The 25,276-nt window shown below is 34.0% G+C and overlaps 2 protein-coding genes across 11 annotated transcripts in view; both read left to right on the top strand.

The window, feature by feature from the left end:
- The window catches only part of LOC122637322 (bestrophin-4-like), a 10,408-nt gene extending 1,688 nt beyond the window's left edge, over positions 1–8,720 (top strand). For 3 of the 9 annotated variants that reach the window (XM_043829360.1, XM_043829364.1, XM_043829362.1), the window contains exons 2-11: positions 2,074–2,459; positions 2,572–2,709; positions 5,528–5,848; positions 5,960–6,293; positions 6,391–6,615; positions 6,734–7,032; positions 7,204–7,230; positions 7,328–7,545; positions 7,645–7,924; positions 8,152–8,720. In XM_043829360.1, coding sequence (XP_043685295.1) covers positions 2,639–2,709; positions 5,528–5,848; positions 5,960–6,293; positions 6,391–6,615; positions 6,734–7,032; positions 7,204–7,230; positions 7,328–7,545; positions 7,645–7,924; positions 8,152–8,491 — 2,115 coding nt within the window. In that variant the 5' untranslated portion in view covers positions 2,074–2,459; positions 2,572–2,638 and the 3' untranslated portion in view covers positions 8,492–8,720. Of the gene's footprint in view, positions 1–1,158; positions 1,247–2,073; positions 2,460–2,571; positions 2,710–5,527; positions 5,849–5,959; positions 6,294–6,390; positions 6,616–6,733; positions 7,033–7,203; positions 7,231–7,327; positions 7,546–7,644; positions 7,925–8,151 lie in introns of all 9 variants that reach the window. The other 6 variants (XM_043829358.1, XM_043829359.1, XM_043829366.1 and 3 more) reach the window with 5 other exon arrangements.
- Positions 8,721–8,950: 230 nt separating this feature from the next.
- Positions 8,951–25,276, top strand: part of LOC122637323 (zinc finger protein jing homolog) — a 109,780-nt gene continuing 93,454 nt past the window's right edge. The window contains exon 1 of one of the 2 annotated variants that reach the window (XM_043829369.1): positions 8,951–12,727. In XM_043829369.1, coding sequence (XP_043685304.1) covers positions 10,839–12,727 — 1,889 coding nt within the window. In that variant the 5' untranslated portion in view covers positions 8,951–10,838. The remainder of the gene's footprint in view (positions 12,728–25,276) is intronic. The other variant, XM_043829368.1, reaches the window with a different exon arrangement.

The raw sequence follows: 25,276 nt of genomic DNA on the forward strand, positions 1-25,276 counted from the left end.
TGTGTATACATACATACACATGTATATATAGATATGTACAAATGTATAATGAGCGAAGAAACGAGCGAGCGAGAAAGAGAATAAGAACTAGTAAGAACTATAGTGAGTACGGTAATTACGAGATAGCGTTTGCTAAGGACTATTTATAAACTAAACTAAGCTAACACACGGCCTTATTTCTTGTGTTACATTATCCTTGGCATTAGTTCTTAGAATGAAAGTTTTCTCTCATCATCATTTCTTTCTCTCTCTTATCTTTTTTTTATCTCTATCTCTCTCTCTCTCTCTCTCTCTTCCTAATCAACGTAAAATCTTAACAATCTCGACAAACGGTTGATTACGTTTGTCGTTTCGATTTAATAATGAAAGATAAAAATTTTTTATTTATCTATCTATCTAACTGTTAATCTAACTAATTATCTATCAATGACAAACCAGTAAAAGAGATCGTTCTGTTTTTTTTTTTGTATCTGTTATCGTTAGCCACGTTACGATTATTTGATATTGCTTTAACCTTTTGCGAGAACGCAATCGGCGGATTGCGTTTGACAGAGACACCAGTTAACTTGTGTTTTCTCTTATCGATAAGGACTGTTAAAGTAGGGAGTTTAGTTAAGCGGGGGATGGATGGTTAGGTGAGGGAAAGCATTGAGTAATTCTTTAGGAGTAATATTTTCTGACATAACTTCTCTTTTTGGATAAAACGTTAACCCCAAAAAAAAGAAAAAAAAAAAAAAAAAAGAAAAAGAAATAACTTGGAGAAGATGCGACCTAACGAAAGTTAATCGTTCGAACGATTATTTTTATTACATGAAAATTTTCTTCGAGGTTGTAGGACTGAATCGTTTCATATGGTGACCTTGACAAAAAAAGAGAGAGATATATTGTTATCAAATAGATCAAAGATTTATTTGTTTTTGTTGTAGCTTTTAATTTGTTCGCTTTGATTCCTTTATTTATCTAAACTTGTTGTATATATATATATATGTGTGTGTGTGTGTGTGTGTTGTGTGTATGTGTTTTTTTTTTTCAATGAACAATAACAGTTATTTCCAGTTCCGGTAACAAAGTTACATTTGATGGAAGAGATATGTATATATATGTGTGTGTGTGTGTGTATGTATATATGTATATATATGTATATTTATATGTTTGTAGGAACATTGACGTTACTATCATTTACCACGTATTCCCCTGATGAATCATCGACATTATTGTCGTCTAATTCGTATTCGACAGTGAGATCGTAAGTTTTTTCTCTAGAAGTGGAATGAACGATTACAATTCATCGAATGATATTTTTTTTCCATTATTTTTATTATTGTTATTGTATAAAAGTGAACGATTAAGTTTGTCAATGATCATTCTAATTTTTATAAAACAGATATTTTATTTTATCGAAAAAAAAAGAAAAAAACAAAAATGTCGGAGAAAAATAGAGAGGGTTTGAAACATTTCTTTTTTTTTTTTTTTTATTATTACTCTTTTCTTTTTTTTTTTGGTCTTTCTAATTCATTATCATCGAATTGTAGTTAATTGTAAGACGATCTTTTTTTAATTTCTTTTTTTAGAACGAATCCACGTGTGATTTCAATCCTTGACATTTTTCTTTTCGGACTTGGAAACGTTCAGAAAGATTCTCTCCATTTTTTCTTTTCGCGTGTGATCTATTTCATTTTTTTTTCCTTTTTCTTTTTTTTTGTTCTTTTCGATACGAATCCACGTGGTTTCTATTTTTGACAATTGTTTCCTAATCAATTTTGTGAATCATAGTTTATTCACAGCTGATTCATTGATTAGAATATTTGTGAATCATAGTAATTCATTGATTTCAGACTTAGACAATCTTTTCGAACGATTCGTCTCTATTTTTTTCTTTATTATTTTTTGTCGGTCATTTTTTTGCGAGTTACCGTGTATTAGATGGATTAAAAATTTTTTCGTAGATTTACAGATTCATTCTTTTTTTTTTTTTTTTCTTATTTGGATACACATGTATACATACACTCACACGCATATATATATATATATATGTATATATATATATGAATATATATTAATTTTATTTTTCAGAACGAATCCATGGGATTTTTATTATACCATTAGAAAACTAAATTCTACGAAAAGGAGGATACAGATCGAGAAGTTATGATTTTACTGATTATAACAAAACAGATCATAAAATAAGGAACTTCGTAAAAATTGTTTTAAAGACTGTTCGAAACGATTTGCACGGTAAGATCGAAACGAGTTAAGTCAAATTATATAATCACGGAGTGGTGACAGTGTTACTGATGTAGCTACATCATCGATGACCTTCATAAGCGGCTGTCTACATTCGCAACAGACACTTAGGAAGGAGATGAGTTTGCCCCAGGGAAATTGAAGATTGAAAGAGGAAGGAATTTCTAATAAAGTTGAAAACAAGACAAAAAAAATTATCGCTGAAGAAGAAGGTGAATTTTTTTTTTGTGTCTCTTTTTTTTCTTTTTGTATATGTGTTCGCGTGTGTGGTACTTTTTTTTTGTTTTCTTCATCTCTCTCTTTTTTTTTCACTCTCTCTTTCTTTCTAAGGAAATGCAAGAGATCCTTTCTATCGATCAAGGCTGAGCTTTGTGATCTTCAGTGGTTGAAGAGGATGACGGTCACTTATACTGCTGAGGTCGCTACCTGCCGTGGTCTTGGTTGCTTCCTTAAATTATTACTAAGGTATTAGAAAATTTTTTTTGTTTTGTTCATTCATTTCATTTCTTTTCCATCTTCTTTTCATTATTTCTCATATTTCTTTTTTTTTTTTTTTTTTTTTTTTTTTTTTTTTTTTATTGACAAAGAAATTACGTTCGATATTTTTTATTCGATCAATTTTTTTTTATCAACAAAGAAAGTGTATTTATTGTCGTATAATATTTTACAATGTTCTGTAATTGTATTCAATGTTCTATATCGATTTTTTTTTTATTAACAGAGAAACTGTATTTAATATTGCATGATATTGGACAATTTTCTATAATTATATTTAATATTCTGTATGAATTTTTTTTTTATTGACAAAGAAGCTATTTATTTCTTCTTCTTCTTCTTTTCTTCTTTATTTTTTTCGACGAAAATTATTCCGACGAGTTTATATCGTCTAATTGTGCTATTTTTATTATATTTTGAAGATCAATGATATATCGAAATTTTATTAATTATATGTTACGTATATATATATATATATATATATTATTTATTATTTATCGTTGATTAAAAAATGACAAATTTTTACACATCGATCCTGTGGAAGAATTATCGTACAAACAAAACAAAAAGAATTCCAATAATTTATTATATTAATACAAGTTTTAATAAAATATTTCTTCGTTATCGTTTACATCGAGAAATAAAAAAAATTTCCATGCATTCATTCTTGAAAAAAGAAACAAGCAAAAAGAGATTTTCGTAAACAGAAATCACAAAATTATATTTATCTTGTAGAGATTAATTAGGGAAAAGAAAGAAAGAAAGAAAAAAAAAAAAAGAAATTCGATTAACAATCTTTTTCTTCTTCTTTCCTTTTTTTTTTTTTTTTTTAAAAATACATATTCACGATTTATTAAGAAATTAAAAATGTTTACGTAATAAATATTGATAATTATGATAAAATAAAAAGGTCGTAATAATCTTATCTATTTGTAAAAATTTAATTAACAATAATTTCTAAGCACACACACACACACACTATTTATGAAGAAACAAGAAATATGTAATTTTTATCGAGTTAAGTCCGATAATAAGCGAATCATGTCGCGTGCTTTTTCATCATGATTTTCTACGCAAGACTCATCTTACTCATACTCGTTCCACGAGTTTCGATAATTAATTCCACAGTTATTATACAAGGATTGATTTAACGAGCGTTAAAACGTCTATCCAAGTTATCACCGGGAAACTATTAACACAAAAAGACCATTGTATCGTCTCGTCTGTCATTTTTAAATCATTTTTTACGTGAAAAAAAAAAAAAAAGAAACAAATTGGAAAAAAAAAAGAAAGAAAAAAGAAAAAGAGATTGCCTGTCATGTATTGTCATTCTAAACACAATAGTAGAGTGTTATTTACTGTGTTTCTAAGCAAAATGATCTTTTGAATATTAATGAGTACGGTACGATCATTGATCTTTCAGTAAAATGAACGATCTTACTGTAACAGGGCCGTATTTATCTTAAGAGACATTTATTATAAGAATGAACATGGACGAATCCGCCATATTTCAAAATTCTATTTCTTTTTTTTTTTACTTTTCTTTACGAACATAATGACGTATATAAATGTATATATATAAGAGAAATGAATCAATCGAAACACGAGAGTTCGATAAATTTCTTAAAAAATAAAGAAAAAAAAAAAAAAAATGGCGTACAAATTCATTCTTCTTGTTATGCTTAGGGTCTTGTAAGGTCTAAATTCGTCCCTGACGATCTAGATTCTAAACGAAAGAGGACCGATCGAAAATTTCATACTATTTGTTCAAACAGAGAGATAAGGATAAAATACATGCAATCTTTATGTATATGTGATCATATATATATATATATATATATATATATATATATATATCATGTGAAATTACATTCAATTTCAAGGACGTAGCATGACTGCACGCGTCACTGAAAAATTGTTACGATTTATATCGTTCTGACGCAGTTTAATGAATATTCTTGTATATAATTTTACAAGAAAATTGCATAGAAATAGAACGCACACGCACATACACACACAGCAAATAAAAGTTTATTTAATAGTTTTACTTTTTTGTTTTCTTTTATTTTTTTTATTTTTTTATTCTTTATTTCTTTTCTATACAAATAATTGCAAGAGCGACTTTTAAAATTGTAAGAAATTTCTATGTCATGTCAAGTGCAAACACATTATTGCACTCCTTCGAATGATAATTGATAAGCAATTTTTTTCTCTCTGTCTCTCTCTCTCTCTCTCTCTTTCTCTCTTTAATGATAAGAGACCTATTTAGTAGTTTCGTCATCGGACAACAATAACTATTAGAAATATTATTAAACGACGATTCTAATCGTCTTTCTATTTCTTTCTGTTCTCCTTAACAAAAATTTAATTAATTAGATTGAAGACTAATTCTTTTTCTTTTTTTTTTTTTTTTTCTTTTTCTGACACACGCATACGAACATTATCACGATAAGATCGTAATCAAAATGGCGATGATAATCAAAAATGCGATTTTAATTTTTCTTTTTCACCCACTAGAAGAAATATTATATCTGTTATCAGTTTCAAGGATCTTTGTTAACTTGTCAAGGTCGAGTTAGTATGTAGAGCAAGTGTACATATATATATATATTTGTGGAACTGTACAATCGATAAACTTTGAAGAAAGTCTAAAGAAGCCTAGTTAGTTTAATTCGACTTTTTTTATTCATTCATTCATTCATTCATTCATTCATTCATTCATTGATTAAATCGTTCTAATATTCAATCAATTAATTTATTAATTATTTTTGTTTGTTTCTCAATACAGATGGAGAGCGAGTATATACAAATTGGTATGGTTAGATCTGGCCTTATTTTTATTCATTTATTATTCATTATCAAGTATCTACCGATTGATACTGGATGACGAACAAAAGAAAATATTTGAAGCTGTGGTGGCCTATTGCAATCAGTATAGCGATCTTATACCGTTGTCCTTTGTATTAGGATTTTACGTTAGTATAGTTATGACAAGATGGTGGAATCAATACATGGTTATACCTTGGCCTGACTCTATAGCTGTATTTGTATCGGCAACTATTCATGGTAACGATGAGAGAGGTCGATTGATGCGTCGTACTATAGTAAGGTATCCTAAAACAATAACAACAACAACAATAATAATAATAATAATAATAATAAGAATTAACTTGTACATGATTCATTTTCATTTTCCATGTCTTTTTTTATTTCTTCGCAGATACGTATGCGTTTGTCTGACCTTGGTTTTAACAAACGTATCACCAAGAGTGAAGAAACGTTTCCCAACGTTGGAACACTTCGTTGATACTGGATTACTATTGGAGAATGAACTCTCGATATTTCAAAGTTTAAATGCGAAGTTTCCTAAACCTAGCAAACATTGGTTACCAATCGTTTGGGCCTCGAGTATAGTAACCAGGGCTAGAAAAGAAGGTCGTATACGCGACGATTTTGCTGTTAAAACGTTGATAGACGAGTTGAACAAGTTCCGCGGAATGTGCGGTAATCTTATACATTATGATACCATAAGTGTACCATTGGTTTATACTCAGGTCAGTAGGTTGATGAATAATAATTGATATAAAGATTAGATCCTAATAGATATAGAACGTTGGAATAGTTTAACAAGTATTATTTTAATTTGTTAAGGTGGTTACATTGGCCGTTTACACGTATTTTTTGACAAGCGTTATGGGGAGACAATGGATCCAAACATCAACCTCGTCCACTATTGATGTTTATTTCCCCGTATTCACGACTCTACAGTTTTTCTTTTACATGGGTTGGCTAAAGGTCGCTGAAACTTTGATAAATCCTTTTGGCGAGGACGACGATGATTTCGAAGTTAATTGGATAATCGATCGTAACTTACAGGTAGTTGATGTCTCATCGTCGTGTTTTTTTTTTTGTTCTTTGTTCTTTTTTAATGATTTTTAAACGCTTTGATTTTTCTTTTCTTTTCTTTCTTTCTTTCTTTCTTTCTTTGGATTAGGTGAGTTATCTGATCGTCGATGAGATGCATCACGAGCATCCAGAATTGATAAGGGATCAGTATTGGGACGAAATATTTCCAACTGAGTTACCGTACACTGCGGCCTCTCAACCATTCCGTGAGGAACATCCTGAACCATCAACAGCAGGTATACAATTGTCGGCTGCTCAACAAGAACTTCAACCCTCCTCCGTTAGAATAGACGAGATGGTACCGGATTATCAACAAAAATTTCGCAATGACGTTGCCGACGACGCCGTATCCGGAATACATTTTACTGCCGACGGGAAATTGTCCAGGTATAATAATTTGATAAGATAAAGAATAAAATGGAAAAGCGAAAAAAAAAAGAAAAAAATAAATAAACAGAACAAGGTTAAAAGAGGACGCGTTAAAAAGCACGATAAAAAAAAAAAAAAAGAAAAGAAAAGAAAAGAAAAGAATTTTCTAATCGATAAATTTGCTAACAGAAGTGCTACCACTGCTAAAATGTCAAGGTAATAAAGTCACTCAAGTCGAATGTTAAAACTATGAGTCATATATTTGTTATACGAATAGATAACTTTATTAACGATAAACGTTTATTCATTTTAGAAGTGCCAGTAGAGTGAGTAATCGTGACCGCACGTTTAACACTGGATCAACGCCAAGTAACTTGGGTGGTTCGCTGACCAGGGTCAACAGTGTAACCAGTATGTTAAAGAGATTATTCAGTAAGGAGGATAGACCGGATGGTACATCGAGTGGTACCAAAACACCCGGTAGAATTCCGCACTCTAGTTCTTCAGCATCGTTGCAAGCAAGAGTATTTGGTAAGATTTATTTATTGATCTAGATCCATTAACAATAATAATATTCATAATTTTCGTGTAATATTAATTTATTTATTTTTCTTGTCGATCAAATATCAGCTGGTACAGGTGGCTCGACCAGGATCGGCGTTATAGAAGAGGTTGACGAACAGATGACGATGACGTCGATGAGACCAGAACACAGGCCACACGTACAAAGTATTTTCCCTCAAGGACCACCACCAGCTAGTGCACCAGTCGACGTACCTGGTGCTGATCATACCAGAACAAGAGACGTATTTTCTAACAGTGCACCTGCCACCGCTCATCTGACTACAGCTGATGGTAGCAACGGCAATGGTCACGATTTCGAGAATGGCAATAAATATCCCATTGCTAGGTCAATTTTTCTCCATACAATTTTTTTTTTTCAATTATTATTATTATTATTATTATTATTATTATTATTTTATCGTTATAGTAAATTAAAATCTGCGTCCGTGTATACGTGTAATATTTTTTTTCTTTTTTTTCTTTTTTTTTTTTTTTTTTGTTCGTCTATTATTAAAACGAAATATTATTTCTCATCGTTGTATATCGTTTTCTTTTTTAATTTTTTAATTTCAGGAGAGAGAGATCCAGTATCAGTTACGAGCCTTCGAGGAGTTATCAGAGTACCACGATAGGCGATGGCATGATCAGCCCTAGAAGTTCAATATGTTCGACGAACAGTAGTTCCGACGACGAGTTTACCAAATTGAAAATAGAAAGGGAAAATCAAAGACGTGAAAAGGCGTTCAGACGATTAGCTAGAAGTATTAGCGGCCATGGTAACATACTCTCTAACGAAGCAAGAAATTTAACAGAAAACGAAGTACTTTTGTTAGCGGAATTAGCGGACACATCGAGACTCTCGTTGGTACCAAGAGATAACGATGATAAGGGGAACGAAATTGCTAAGGTTTAAGTGAATCCGTATGTTTAGCTGATTTTTCTTCTCTGATATTTTTTTTTTTTTTTTCTTTTTCTTTTCCTTTTCTTTTCTTTTCTTTTCTTTTGCAAACTTTGGCCTCTATTTGTTGTGTGAGATCGAGCGTATCTACTCTAATGTGTATGTATGTATGTGCGTGCGTGTGGATTCTTCACAGTTTTACTGTAATCGAGTGTGATGACAGAAAGAGAAAGAAAGAGAACGAGAGAGAAAGTTTTTATTAACATTCCGATAAAAGAAGACAAAACACGTAGCTTTGAGACCGTATGCTGACTTTAATGGCGGCGAGAGATCTCTAATAAGATTTATTAGAATTACTAGAAATAATTTACTTTTTAGTAAGCTTTTTTTTTTCGGCTGTATATTGACCTACATACGTACATACATATATATATATATATATATATATATATATATATATATATATACTTAGTGATCATTGCAAAGAAAAAAAAAAAAAAAAAAAAAAAAAATCATTTTCATAATAGGACGACAATAATTAAGAAAGAACGGTGCCACGTGTGACTTACTTTTATATATTAGTTTTCTTATAATCAATGGACCCTAAAGATAATCAAATAATTAATTAATTAATTAATATTTATCGAGTTTACGACATCGTCATTTCTTTCTTTTTTTTTTTTTTTTTTCTTTCTTTGTTTTCGTTTCATGTTTTTTTTTTTTAAACGCACAACAAACGAAAGTATTGCGTCAACGATTATCATCTCAAAGTGCCTATCCAACGTGCCTAACTGAAAGATCGATAATGGGCACACGAAATGACAATGGTTCATTGATATTTCTCGTATACCGTAAAAATTTAAACGGCTTTGTATATTTAAGAAAGAAGACGACGTTTAAATTACACTCTGCAATCTTATTAATTAAGGATGAAACTGTTTACATGCTTTATTACTTCGAACGGTGTTTTACATGTTTAAAAGAAGAAGAAGAAGAAGAAGAAGAAGAGAAAAAAGCGAAAAAGAAGAAAAAAAAAAAAGAAAGAAAAAAGACAAGAAAAGACAAAAAGGAAACGTCCCTTCTTATCGACGTAACGATAATAGAAATTTGGTGTATAACGAACATTCCAAAGATAGAACAATGGAAGAGATAGAGAGAGAGAGAGAGAGAGAGAGGGCTGTCGTTTGTATAATTTGTCTGGTGCTACCAAATACACTGATCATTTTTTCCAGTATTAAATAAAGTAGTTGAAGAGAAGAAAAAAAAAAGAATAAAAAAAAAAAAAAGAAGAAAGAAAGAAAAAAAAAATACAACGAACGAACGAACATAAACGAGCCTATTACATTTATTTATCTATCCACCTATCCGTCTATCAAATTTAATTCTTCCTGATAAAGATAAAAAAAAAAATTTGGATATACTCTTAACAAGTATAAAGATCCACCACCATCACCGTCACTAAAAAGAAACGAAAAAAAAAAAGAAAAAAAAAAGAATGAAAAGAAGCGCGCTCGACCGAGCGTACGAGGTTGACGCAAAAGAGCGCTGCGATCGCCGAGAGATGTCAGGCGAGTCGTTAGTGTTCGGTAAACTTCGGTAAGATTCGTGTTACGTTCGGTAATAGTCGCGGCGGCTCGCGGTGCGGATTCGTTATATTCGTAGTGGGGGTCGTCAGTGGGTTGCCGTCGGCGTGAGGTGGCGGCGGCATCGTACGCGAGGATAAAACAGAGTGGGGTCGATCGAGACGCGTGCCGGGCGGGTAGAAAAGAAGTTAGAGCGCGCGGTGCCGCGGGCCCGTGCTCTCGTGCCCGACGAGTGTGTGTTCGACGACGACGACGACGACATAATAATAATAGCGGATAGAAAAGAGACATAGAGAAAGATTGTATGAGAAAACGCGAGAGAGATAGAGAGAAGGAAAGAAAGAGAAAGAGAAAGAGAAAGAGAGGGAAAGAGAAAACGACGTCGAGGAGAACGACGACGACGACGACGACGACGACGACGACGACAACGACGACGAGGAGGAGGAGGAGGAGGAGGATTAGTCGAAGAAGAGTAAGTTAGTAAGTTAGTCAGTGAGTGTAAGTTTCGAAGAGAAGGAATAGGAGAGAAGAAGAAGAAGAAGAAGAAGAAGAAGAGGAAGAAGAAGAAGAAGAAGAAGGAAGAGGTGGAGGTGGTGGAGGTTGAGGAGGTGGAGGTGGAGGTGGAGGTGGAGGAGGAGGTGGAGGTGGAAAAGAGGACTGTACAACGACCGCGAGGAGATAGATTGGAGTAATAGTAGTAGAAGGAGAGTAGGAGTATAGGAGGGGAGGTTGTGGAGGAGGGCCACTGCCAAGAAAACAGTAGTGCGTTCCTTGGCAAGATGGCAGACGGTCCGTCCGCGGAAGAGGCGTCTGCTGTTGATGTTCGGATTCTATCGAGGGAACGACAGAAACGACAGGACCCAACTTCGACGTCCCAACCAACCAACACTGTACTTACGGGTTCGTCGTCATCGTCGTCATCATTATCAACATTATCAACATTATCAACATCCTCCTCGTCATCATCATCATCATCATCATCATCATCATCATCATTGTTGTCGTCGTCGTTGTTGTCGTCGTCGTCGTCGTTGTCTTTGAGCACGGGCCAGGACCTTGTTATTAGACGGTTTATCAATAAACGGGATAATAACGGTGAATTTTACGAGGATTACGATTACGATTACGAGGACGACGAGGATGACGATGACGACGAGGACGACGAGGACGAGGACGATTACGAGGAACTTGACAACCGACGTCGTTACCATCATGATCGTCATAATCATCACCATTACCTTTATCAACAACACCAACAACAACAACAGCAACAGCAACAACAGTTACAACAGGAAAGGATTCCTAACGAAGGTGCTGCTGGTGGAATTGGTAATCATTTTAATAGTGATGGCAGTGGTACTGCTCGTCGTGGTGGTGTTGGTAGTGTTGGTTGTGGTGTTGGTAGTGGCAGTGGTAGTGGCAGTTGTGGTGGTGCTAGTGCTGGTGCTGTTGGTGGTGGTGGTGGTGGTGGTGTCGTTGTCGTCGTCGGTGGTGATTGTGCGTCCACGATACGTGGAAAGGAACATAACAAGGTGTTGTTATACGATGAGGAAGATGATTACGAGGAAGAGGACGAGGATGATCAGGAGGAGGAGGAGGAGGAGGAGGAGGATGACGACGACGACGATAACGACGACGACGACGACGACGACGACGAAGGTGAGGAAGGTGATGAGGAAGATGAGGAAGAGGAAGAGGAAGAGGATGATGACGAACTGCCAACGCCAATCGAAAATCGAAGAGTTAGGATAGGCTTGATGAAAAAGTCGACCGAGGGCATTGTCACGAGTATCACTGGTGTTGGTAATAATAGAAATGTTAATACCAGTGGTATAATAGGACATGGTGTTAACATACATAGTGGTGGTGCTACTGGTGGTGGTGGTGGTGGTGGTGGTGGTGGTGCTTCTTTGTTGGTAACAAAGATGCTCGGTAATACACGCTCCTCGCGTTTAATCGATGTTGTTAACGTACTCGTTGATCCGTCGGAATCGGTTGGTACGAAACTAACCCCGAATTTATCCAACATCAACGAAAGAAATGATCGGGTTAGATCCGAGGCTGACGAAGACCATGACAATAAAAAGAAGGAAACTCAATTACAACAACAACAACAACAACAACAACTACAACAACAACAACAACCACTGCAATCGCAGCAACTACCACTGCAGCAGCATCAACAACAACAACAACAGCAACCACAGGAACATCAGCAACAGCACCAGCAGCAACAACAGCAGGAAGATAAAAAGAAAAAGAAGAAGAACGAAGAGAAAGATAGAAGAGGAGACGATACCACGAACGATCCTCCTCCCCTTAACACCGTAACCGTCACCATCACCCCTGCCTCCCCTTCTTCTTCAACAACCGTCACAACGAGCGGAATAGCGAATGCCGTCGTCCTCGTTGCCACTGGCAGTGGCAGCGTCAGCAACAACACCACCAGCAACACCGGCAATAGTAGCAGCAGCAGCAGCAGCAGCACCGGAAGTGGCAGCTCCGTTGCCGGCGGCGCGAGCAACGTCAAGAGTAGTAGTTGCGCCGGCTCCTTGTCCAACGGCAGCCCCTTCAAAGGACAGGTCAGGATGGCCGAGGAGACTCTCGTTGGGCCTTGCGGCAAGAAGCGTTGCGCCGATCGATACGACAGTTCTGAGAGTTCCGACAGGTGAGAGATAGACTGCGGAATGTATTTTTCTTAGTTTTTTATTTTTATTTTTTTTTCTAACCATCGACTCGATCAACCCAGAAAATTGTAACGTTTGAAAAAACGTCCTACTATTACTACTACTACTACTACTACTGCTACTACTACTACTGTTGCTGCTGCTGCTACTACTACTACTACTACTACTACTGTTACTATTATTACTACTACTATTACTACTACCCCTACTCCTACCCTTACCATCCCTAACTATCCATCCCTTCCATATTACTCCTCATCATCTCCCTTCATCCTCCTACTTACTCCTCTCGTTCCTTCCTCTACTACTTCTCCCTTTCCTTCTCTACATAATGTAACAAGTCATTTCGCGAGCATGTCTCATCTCGAGCGTCGAACTTACGCCAGGGGTCGTTGTACCACGTTCCCAGTCAGTCCGACGACCCAACGCCAAAGCAAAGCAAAGCAAAGCAAAGCAAAGCAAAGCAAAGCAACGTAAAACGAAGCAAAGCAACCCAGAAACTTTTACATTGAGTTTTAGTGTCTGTAACTCTGTCTATAACGTGATATCATCCTCATCCTCGTCATCATCATCGGTCAGCTATAATATCGTTGAAATATCCTACTAATAATAATTCTCGAGCCCCAGTCGCTTATTTAATCGGATTAATAATCCATTATGATCATTCTTAACCTAGCTAATCAGATAATCACTGAATCTTTAATGCGGAATACGATTTTCCACTGTTCTGCTGTTATTCTTATTGTTTACTACTGATTCTCTCTCTCTCTCTCTCTCTCTCTCTCTCTCTCTCTCTCTCTCTCTTTCTTTCTTTCTTTCAACGCACCGTGACATAATAGTCAACTTCCAACAAGTTTTGTTATTTACATTCTTGTTTTGTTTCTTTTCTTTTTTTTTTTCTTTAATTTGTTTTTGTTTATTATCGCTAATTTTACACGTTCGTCGTCATTCATGTTTCTTTTTCATTCGTCAATTTCGTTTTTTTCTTTTTTCTTTTATGATTTGTATTTGTTATTATTCTTAGTATCTACTTCTCCATTCTTCGAATTTAGAAAGATTAGAATACCGATGAAACATACTTCTAATGTTCTTTATATATATTTCTTTATATATCCAATTTCCATCCCCTTTGTTTTCTTTTTCTTTTTAAACATTGTAATATTTTTGATACAGCACTTTTCTCCTTCGTGTATGTTTTTTTTTTCTTCTTCTTCTTCTTCTTCTTCTTCTTCTTTATTCCCCTATTATATTTTTCCTACGCCATGTTTTTATATTATTCGAGGTGATATACACCTGGACACTACATTTTTGTAAGTTTCTTTACTTTCTGATAGAATAACCAGCCCTTCTCTTTCCTTTTTCTCATGCAAGGATGGTTTATTCCAATATCAAGGAACCAATGTATATAATATATACATATAAATACATATATATATATATATATATATATATATATATATTACTTGAAGAGTATCGTCTCGATGCCAGTCGTATCTTTGCTTGGAAGGGAATATATCGTGAGGTCAACGTATTTACGTTTCTCTTTCTCTCTCTCTTTCTCTGTCTCTCTCTCTGTCTTACTTACCAACCATGATGTATACATTTTGGCAAAGGAACATATCGTATCTCACATATAGCTTGTTTTCATTCTCTTTCTCCCCTTTCTTCGAGAAAGAGGAAGAGAGAGATATTCCGATGATATACTTTTTGAGAAAGTATTCCAACAAAATGTTCGAATAGGTAAATATCTCTTTGGTTTTATCTTGGACACTCGAAGAACATTTATTTAGGAATTGTAAATTCGACTTTCTCTCTTTCTTTCTTTCTCTCTCTCTCTCTCTCACAAACGCACACATTTTAATGTTATCTGTTTCTTTGATTCATTGTATATTTCGAATCGAATAGATCTAACAATATTGATATGCACGAAAGTGTACTTCTTTTTTATTTTATTTTTATTTTTTTTTTTAATAATAACATTCTATTGTTAATATCTAATATCATATATTATAATATTGTAAATATATATATATATAGAGTATATATTATATATTATTATATATATATATTATATTTAAATTGTGTTTTTCTTTGTTTTCATCAAAGTTCTACGTGTATAAATATAAATATACATATACATAGACACACGTACACATACACACATATACTCACACAGCTAACTTTCTATTCTAAGTTCGTTCTACTCAGGACTCCGTGCATCGATCGAGACTCGTGCTTACATCACGAACGATCACGACTTCTGATCAAAGAGGAGATACGTTTTCTCTCTCTTTTTCTCTTTCTCTCTTTCTTTCTTTCTCTTTCTCTTTTAGATCATGCCTCTCTGTTGTGATCATGCTAACGCTTATTCGTATTACCGAATTACGACATCGACGATTAATGCAGCGACCGTAAGCACCGTGACGAGAGATAAACTCGGCATGAGAGGCATACGAGAAATGGAGCTCTTGTTTTTCTTTTTCTTTTTTCTCTTCCATTTTCTTTTTCTTTCTTTTCTTTTTTCTCTTTTCTTGTTTTCTTCTTTTCTTTTTTTTTTTTTTTCGGAATATAAACGTCCGGGCGTTCTTCCTTGTTGTGACGTATTTTTGTTTTCGTTTTTGTCTTCGTTTTTATTTCCTTTTGTTTCAATCGTTTAATAAATTTTTCGTTGAATCGACAGATCGAAAATGGCGGCATTAAGATTCTCGAGGTTATGATTGTTTTATTTATTTCTTCTTCTTCTTCTTCTTCTTCTTCTTTTTTTGGATCAATACACAATTATTTACTCGCTAAATAATTTAAGATCGAAGTATAGATTTCTGATTTTAATCTCGCCTAAATAAGAAATAAATAATTTTCAATAATGTGAATGCGATAATGCGGTTAGTGTGTCCAATATGGCGACTACATTTTCTTTTTTCTTTTTTCTAACAATTCATCTCGGAGGAAAAGAATCGAAGCGTATTAAAAAAGAAAAAAAAAAAAAAAGAAAAAGAAAAAAGCGAGCGATTCCGATAAGAAAGAAAACGATAAGGATTTTTACAACGAACAATAACAACGTCGATATTTATATTTATTTTAAGTCGTCTAAATTCTCGAGAAAATGTACCTACGATTTCTCGATACGATTTGTCTTTTTTCTTCTTTCTTTCTTTCTTTCTTTCTTTCTTTTTTTTTTTTAGACAGATACGAGCGAGTAAACAAAAAAAAAAAACAAAATGATCCGAAAATTGTCGATCGATCACCCGGTATAAAACGAAGATACTTTCGAGATCATCCTTCTCGATCTCTATACTATAGTTATATATACATAAAACATACATACATATATATATATATATATATACTACTACTACTACTACAGCCCAAAGGCCTTTTCGTAATATTTTCATGCCTGCGCGTCGGCGTAGAAGAAGAAGAAGAAGAAGAAGAGGAAGAGGAAGAGGAGGAGGAGGAGGAGGATGGCTCCTGCTGCGCTTAAGCCCAGGGCCGTCGCTATTTTTCGAGCCTCTTCTCCCTCTTTTATCGAACACTCGATGATATTGCAACGAAGGTTTATCGTTGAAGAGTTAGTTAATACCTTCATACATACATACATACATACATATATATTTTTTTTTGTTTCGTAAAAAGTAATCTGCGATTTATTTATTTTTATTTTTGTCGAAAGATACTCATTGACGAATACATCGAAAATAATCTTTCATCGAGTTGCATCTATATGATATTCAAAATCGAAATGATTATAACGCAAGTATGTAGTGATCGTTTATATATATATATATATTTCTTTCTGTTTTTCATTCTTAAAAAAAGAAAAAAAAAGAAAGAAAGAAAGATAGATATAATTGAATGACTTTTCAATGATCAATAATTTTTTTTTTTTAAATTTGCTTGTGCATTTGAATGTTCTTCGAGTGTCAGGTTTATCGATCTCTCACGATATCTTTTTTATTTTTATTTTTTTTTTTGCTTGCACCAATATCAACAAGTATTACGCGAGTTAATATTTGAATATTTTCGTTCTGGTATTTATTGAGAGTATTTCACGACGAGTACGGATAATAAATTTCTTTTTTTCGACCATATTGAATGGAAGATAGTTCGCAATATATATATATATATATATATATATATATATATTTAATACTTATTACAAATTTCTTAAACATCGAATAATACAAAAATTCGTATTGGTCATCGGACGATCAAGACTTTTCTGATCGAAATTCTTTCGTTCTTTTATCTCCGAACGTGCTGGACGGACGAGCAGCATGTAAGGAGTGTTCATCTTGAAGAAAAGAAAAGAGAAAGATGAAGAAGTAGTAGAAGAAGAAGAAGAAGAAGAAGTAGAAGAATAAAAAGAGAGAGAATCTGTTTTAACGAGCGTGGAAGGGATCTCAGCAAGTTCATCCACCGTGACTCGGACGCATCTTGGTTCGATCGACCCAAAGAGTCGGCCAAGCGTCGCCATCTCTCCTTTCTTCTTCTTTTCTTCTTCTTCTTCTTCTTCTTCTTCTTCCTCGTCGAAGAGGACGAAGAAGTAGAAGCTTCTATGGTTGCTCTTATACTTTCATTCGGACACGCCGTATTTAATCCTTTACCTTAAAAAAAAGAAAAATAAAAAATAAAAAAATCCCGTCCGTTTAATTTCGACGTTTCTTTATTAAGCGTGATAAAAAAAAAAAAAAAAGAAACAGTTCGATACGCACGAATCTTTAAAGAAAAAATTTTTTTCGAAGCGACAATAAACAATGCGTCTTATTATAATTCTCTCTCTCTCTCTCTCTTTCTCTCTCTCTCTCTCTCTCTTTCTCTTTGTGTATGTGTGTGACGTGTATGTATATGCGACAATTATAATAAATTTGAATTTTACTTGATGTGACATTATTGCCTTGTAGAGGTTTCAATTCATTTCGTATACAAAATTTTTAGAACAATGGGTATATATACATACATGCATACATACATATATATATATATAGCGTTAGACTTTCTAAACAAGACTTGCAACATCGTTAGAACGAAGTCTGTCTAATAAAGTTCGTGGAAAACCTTTAAGAGAATACCGCCTCCGCCTCTTCGTTAACAAAGATTCATTTTATGAATCTAGACAATGTAATAATTTTTTCTAGTCTTCTATACATACCAATACATATATACACGCATACATACATACGTATATATATATATATATATATATATATATATATATAAAATCGTAGATATAGGCGAAGAGAGTTGGTTGTTACCTTTGACCTCTTCCCAGGACAGGAACATATAATCGTACATATAGTAATTATTAATTATTAATGCTTACGACAATAAACGATACATATTCATGTCATCAATTTTTCAAATATTCATAAACGTGCTCACGTATTTATGTGATAATTCTCTTAGTGTTCGTGTACATATGTGTACGCGTGTGTGTGTGTGTGTGTGCATATGATGTGTGTAAAATGAAATACAACATACGTTTGATTTATTCGGCTTGGAATCATGTCTCTTTCATACTTTTTTTCGTGGATATGAGTGAAAGAAAAGAGAAGGATGCCATGATGTTTTGAGTGTTGTGTGTGCGTATGTGTGTGTGTGTGTGTGTGTGTGTGTGTGAGAGAGAGAGAGAGAGAGAGAGAGAAACCGGCAACCTTTACCTTCACTTTGCTTCGCCGGTTGTTCCACTCGTTCCATTCACGAATTTCACTTTCACGGCCACGGCCACGAGGTTTGCGAAGGCCTCGCGAGATCGCCCCCGCTTACTTCTTCTTCTTCTTCTTCTTCTTTTTCTTCTTTCGATGGAGAAAATATGGTCCTGTTAAAGAGAAAAAGAAAAGAAAATTATCTCGAATACGTGCGTACGTCTATTCCTTTGTAGATCTTTAACCGTGTAATTGTTCAAGCATTGAATTCAATTTTACGAAATAATTGAATTGGATTTTCTAAAAATGTCGGCTGATTTTGATTATTACAATTACTATTATTATGAATTATAAATAATAGAGATAATCGAAAAAAATTAGGAGCAAGTGTCTTTCAAATATAGTTTAAATATCGTATCGTATCGTAACAAGAGACTAGTCAAAAACAGTTAATTTTGTTGGGTTTGTATCATTGAGAAGAATCGAAGGATTATATTGGAATTATAACTTCTTTTCTAGTTTTTCTCATTCCGCGGATCAGAATTAATGAAATTGTTGAATTATACGTCATTAACATCGATACGTTCTTTAATAGATACTGCACAAATATCTATGACGATATGGAAGAGTAAATGAACAAAGGAACTACAGGTACACTTGTTCGACAAATTTCGAACAATTTTTATTAGCTAATAAATTGAACGTTGATTGATCAACTAGTGAAAGGAAGATGGATCATTCTTTCTTTCTCTCTCCCTCTCTCTCTGTGTTTCCTTTCATCCTATCTTTCATCATAGTCACGGTGCTCCATTTTAGCGAGAGGCTGCACCTTTGCACGCTACTCCACGTCGACGTCGTCGTCGTCGTCGTCGTCGACGTCGAAACGAAGGTTGTGTTACAAACACGAAGAGAGAACCATTAAAGTCGAGCCAACAACAGCAACAACAGCAACAACAGCAACAACAACTGCTTTACAACGTTGATCGACGTTCGATATCGCCAAAGGAACTTTTTTTTTCTTTTTCTTTTCGTTTTTTTCTTCTCTCTCTCTCTCTCTCTCTCTCTCTCTCTCTCTCTCTCTCTCTCTCTCTCTCTTGTTCGAGACTCGACCGAATAAGAATTCTGTTCCCATTGTATTCCGCACTAAAATGAAAGCATGAGAAGTACTCGATACCTTGCTCGATTTCCTTTCTTATCCGATGATTACGTCACACACACACACAGATATAAATACAGAAAGAGAGAGAGAGAGAGAGAGAGAGAGAGAGAGAGAGAGAAAGAAATACAGACACAGATAGACACTCCAGGCAATTATCTGTCACATTTTTTCACTCTACACACAATGTTGCACATCGATCGGTATTATCATCAATTTATTTTATTCTTCTTTTTTTCATTTTTGGTTTCATGTCGGAGTTAAGTTGTGACCAATGGAAGTTCAGAAATGAAAAAAGAAAGAATGATAATAGTTGCGGAATGAATTGGAAAATCTATTGTACAATGTATGTGAATTCCTTTCTTTGATAATGCATTATCTTTATCTATGCGGAATACATGGAGGAGACATTACGTATTTAGATTTATGTAATAGAAGGCGAAGTGTCGCGATGGACGACGACGTGCTTGCGCGAATTGTATAAATCCGGACCCATCGGGAATAGTCAAACAGAAATCTGTCGATAAGCCGACGACCTGATTTATTTATGGAGACCGTACTGGGAACTATTCGCATATAACGGGTGTTATGAACAAATCCTATTCGCGAATCTAAGAACAAAAGATTACGAAATAAACTAACGAACGAACGAACGATTTCGACAAAGTTTTTACTTGTACGACAAATAATAATTTTTTTCTATCTTCTATCAGTTCGTCGAATTAAGTTTAATTCTGATCCAAAAAAAAAAAGAAAAAAGAAAAAAGAAAAAAGAAAAGAAAAATGATAACGATTAATAAATTTTAGGTATGAATTTTAGACATGTGAAATTATTTCGATTTTGATTTTTTATTAATAATTCGTAAAACGATTTCGATTTACGATCGATACGATCGCGAATCGTTTATCGTTATATCGGGTGATCGCGGTATATAAGATTTAATTAATCAACATCGATTTATTCTCGTAGATTAATAAGAAAAAAAAAAAAAGAAGAAATATCAATATTCGATCGTGTACGATTTTTATAAATCCGACCAGTCGTCCATATTGTCGTATACATGATTTTTATCATAAGTAATTTTTTTCTATACAGAAAAAAAAAATATATATATATATAACAAACAAAAAAGAAAACGAAAAAAGTAAAATTTAGAACGGGTCTAAACTCCTGGAATCAAAATGAAAAGAAATTCGATCGAATGACTTATCAGAGAAGGAACAAAGAAAATAAAAAGAAAATAACAACAACAACAACAACAACAACAACAACAACAACATTAATAATAAAGAGACTGATCTAACTGAGTTTTTATTCAGAACGAATTTTTAGTCGCGCATCCGACGTCCTGCGCGAGTTGCGCGCGTCACTTTTGCACAGAATCGAGAGAGATAGAGATAGACAGAGAGACAGAGAGAAAGAGAGATAGATGCACACACACATACAAATACACAGAGAGATAGAGAGAGAGAGAGAGAGTGAAATGCAACGGGTGCACGTATATGCATTCTGAGAGAGAAAGAGAGATAGACAGAGAGACAGAGTAAGATAGACAGAGAGAGAGAGAGACAGAGAGAGAGAGAGAGAGAGAAAGAGAGAGAGATAGCCTGTTGGATCAATACAAGCGTACCTATCGGCCCTTTCCACCATGGCCCTTTCGTCCCCGGTCCTTTCCATGCTCCTGTGTGCAGGCTCTGCGCTGCTGCTGGCGGCAACGACGATTTGCGCAACAAGTTCTTCGTCCCGGATTCTAACGGGTGTCCTAAACCTTTTTTACGATCACACTTCTCGAACCATAACGTAATAACAAAAAAAGGGAGAATTCGTTTCAACTACAGCTGCCCTACTATCGGCCTCGTACTATTCACCCTTTTACCCCTTCCTCCCTCAACCACCACCATTGGCCCACCCGCAGATTTCTCTTTCGATGCATCATCCAATTATCTCGTATTCTACTCGATCCAACCTTCCTCTCTTACTATTCTTCTTCTTTTTTTTTTTTTTTTTTTTTTTCGATGATCACGAAAAAATCTCTGGAATCATCATCATTATTGTTGTTATTGTTTTTTTTCTTTTTTTCTTTTTTTTTTTTTTTTATTGTAGATATTTGTCGTTATTATTTATTTTGTAATATTAATTTCGTGATTTCTTTATTTATTTTTCTTTTTTGTCAATGCATATATCGTCGCGTTTATATCGTCGTCGAAAAAGGATAACGCATCGAAGAAGGGAAAGGATTTTTGACGAGTTTATTATTCTTGATCATCGGTTGAGATGGATTTTATTTGTTCTCTTTTTCTTTGTCTTTTTTATAGCATTTCTGGAATCGTTTGTTTTTCTTTTCTGTTTTTATTTCGAAACTATATAAACCGATATAACGATTATCATTGTATCGATCGATTTACGGTCGATAAGTGGCACCACTTTGCGGTTAGAAAAGAATTGTTTCGTAAAAATTGAAAAAATAGATTTCTTGCGTATCTGATACGTGATACGTGCATTTCTGTGTGCATCTGTGTGTGTATGTATGGGTTCACTCGCTTCAGGGTGAGAAATCGAACCCTGTTGTCATTCTACCGTAGAAGACCCTGCGGACTGGCCACGTGGGCTGTGATTAATCGTGACGAGGGGAGGCCAAACGCGTTCCTTCGTTGCTTAGTTAGTCGTAGCGTGGGCAAAAGCAGGTCGAACGATCTATGAGAGAATGGATAAAATCTTTCAAGGATGACTATGATCACTAACAACCATAATACATTCACATTTTTCATATTTCATACACGCATACACACACACACACACACATATATATATATATATTTATATCGTGAAAATTTGTTGAAATACTTTCGAAATAATATATTTTCTAATAAATATTCGTACAAGTATCGTTTGGAATTATAAAGATTAGTTTTCTATGCAGAACTGTTATGAGACCTGGTGCAACCTAGGCCTAGGTTCCTATGCATTTTGCAACTCTACTTATTTTCGCAATATCTCTATACACACGTACATAATCTCCCTCTTTATATATCTATCTCTATCTCTATCTATCTATCTATCTATTTATCTATCTATCTATCTATTTATCTATCTATCTATCTTTCTCTCCATCTTTCTATTTGAGCAGCTTCTGGCAGAAGTGACCGTACGATTTCACTCTCTTTCTCTCTTGTATCTTGAGTAACCGGAATGGTTAATGCACCACGGTTGTTCGCATACTTCTACTACTACTTCTACTACTGCACTACTACTATTACTACTACTAGTACTGCTACTACTATTTCTAATACTACTATTACTTTTATAAAGGAAAGTGGAACGATTCGAATTATCATCGAAATCATTTCGATTATGCAATGTAACTGTTACAACTTTTTGAATTATTTACTTTTTTCTTTTTTATTCTAAACTCGCGTATATATAAATTATTATAACATTTGGACAATTGTAAAATATTTTATCATTTATCCGATTAATAATCATTTCTAATATTTCATTCATTTATATTCAATTAATTCATCAGATTTTTTTCTAATCAGATGTAATTTTTGATTTCTTTTTTCTTCTTTCTTTCTTTTTTTTTTTTTGATGGTATTAATTTCAAGATTTGTTTTAAGGGGAATGTTATAATAAAATGGAAATAAAACGAATGCAGATTGCTCGTTATAAGAAATGTATGTGTTTAATGTAAATGTCCTGCATATAAATATATAAATATGTGCGTGTGTATGTGTGATCACTATCTTGTAGCCTAAGTTTCAGAGTCACCTACGTTTCCTTATTCGTCCCTTGACCGCGTACCCATGCGCGTGCGTAAGTTGAACAGGGGCGTCGTTCGTCGACGCATAATCCAAAAGGAATTCCGTAAATGTATTCTACGATGTATCCCGTAACGAGAGGCTCACACAATACATACCGGGTGTGCCCATTTGAAAATAATATCTGAAACAGTAGAATTAAATGAATGAAAGTACAGTTGTTAATAAGTGATACCAAAATGGCGGATTAGAAGTGTATATAATTATTCGAAAAAAAAGAAAAAGAAATGAAACGAATAAAAATATAATTATTAATAAGTGATACCAAAATGGCGGATTAGAAGTGTATATAATTATTCGAAAAAAAAAAAGAAATGAAACGAATAAAAACATAATTATTAATAAGTGATACCAAAATGGCGGATTAGAAGAGTCTAATTATTAAAAGTCGTAAAATCTTTTAAGGGTGACGTTAATTAGAAAAACAAAAAATGAATTTAATTAAACGAAACGAAGCACGTTTCTTTCTTCTTTCTTTCTTTCTTTCTTTCTTTCTTTCTTTCTTTCTTTCTTTTTTGTCAAATAACACAATTTTCTACGAATTCAAATTAACAAGTAATTTTATAACATACATGTCTCTTGTTAATATTACATTCGAAAACACATATTTATGCATACGGACGCATTCAATAAATATTCGTTATAGAATCCGCATGAATTATTTGCGGCCAAATTGATACGGAATCGTTACGTTTGGATTCATTGCGAATTTAGAAGAAACAACAACAACGTCAATAAATAACGTTCTTTTTTCTTTTTTTCTTTTTTCTTTTTTCTTTTTAATAATAACATAATTCTCCGCGAATATAAATTTGCAACAAACAATTCAGAAGTAAATTTGGAAAAGTTAACAAATAAATTTCGCAATAAATGAATGTTTACCTCGTTAACGTTTATAATTCATAAATGTGAAAACGGATGGATAAATCTCGTTATGAAATCCGCATTAAGAATCGGTTGCGGCCAAGTAGGTGCGGAATTGCTCCGTTTGGATGCACTGCGAATGTAGAAGAATGTGGCCGGACCATTTTCGTCCGGTATATATACCCAGACACAAAGGGATCCGGTTCGGTCGACATACCAAGCCTAGCTAAAATTTTCGATGCAGTTCTGCTCTCTCTCTCTCTCTTTCTTTCTCTCTCTCTCTCTCTCGTGTATCTTCGATTTAGATGTTTCTAAAATCGTTGTTGTTGTTGTTGTTGTTGTTGTTATTGTTACGTTCGAGACTGAGATCTCATTTACCGTCTATCCTAACTTTATCCCCCTCAAAAAATAGTCTCTCTTATCTAATTTCAAATTTATTTATCATACCGATAGAATACGTAAGTGTATTGGTATATACTTATCTCTCGAGGTCAATGAACTTAGACAAATATCGTAATCAAAAAAGAAACGATTTTTTTTCTTTCCTTTCTTCTTTTTTCCTTTTTTCTTTTTTTTTCTTTTTTCTTCTTCTGTCTCTCTCGGTGTATCTCCAAACTCCAAACGAAATATTTTCTTATCGAATCAGAACGTAGAACGTTCATCGACGAGTTAATTTAACAATTAAACACAAAAAATAAATTAATAAATTAATCAATAGATTCTCTATTTTTAATTTTGTCGACCATCTTGTTTATAGACAAGTACAATTCGAGTAATTTACATATGTATGTGATTTTATTGAAATATGATATCTTTATATAATATGATTTATATCAATGTAATATATGTGTGTGTGCGCGAGTGTGAACGAATAATCTCGTAGAGATTTTTTGGACGATTCGAAAGAAAGATTTTCTTTTTCTTCTTTTTTCTTCGACGAAATGATAAAACGCAAGCGTGAAAGTCGATGCAACAGTGCAAAGTGCACGTTTATTATATCAGCTCAATTTTGCAGCGATCAACGACGTCGTCGTTGTCGTGCCACCTGT

The sequence above is a fragment of the Vespula pensylvanica genome, chromosome 25 (assembly GCF_014466175.1).
Source record: "Vespula pensylvanica isolate Volc-1 chromosome 25, ASM1446617v1, whole genome shotgun sequence".
In the NCBI taxonomy this organism is placed as follows: domain Eukaryota; kingdom Metazoa; phylum Arthropoda; class Insecta; order Hymenoptera; family Vespidae; genus Vespula; species Vespula pensylvanica.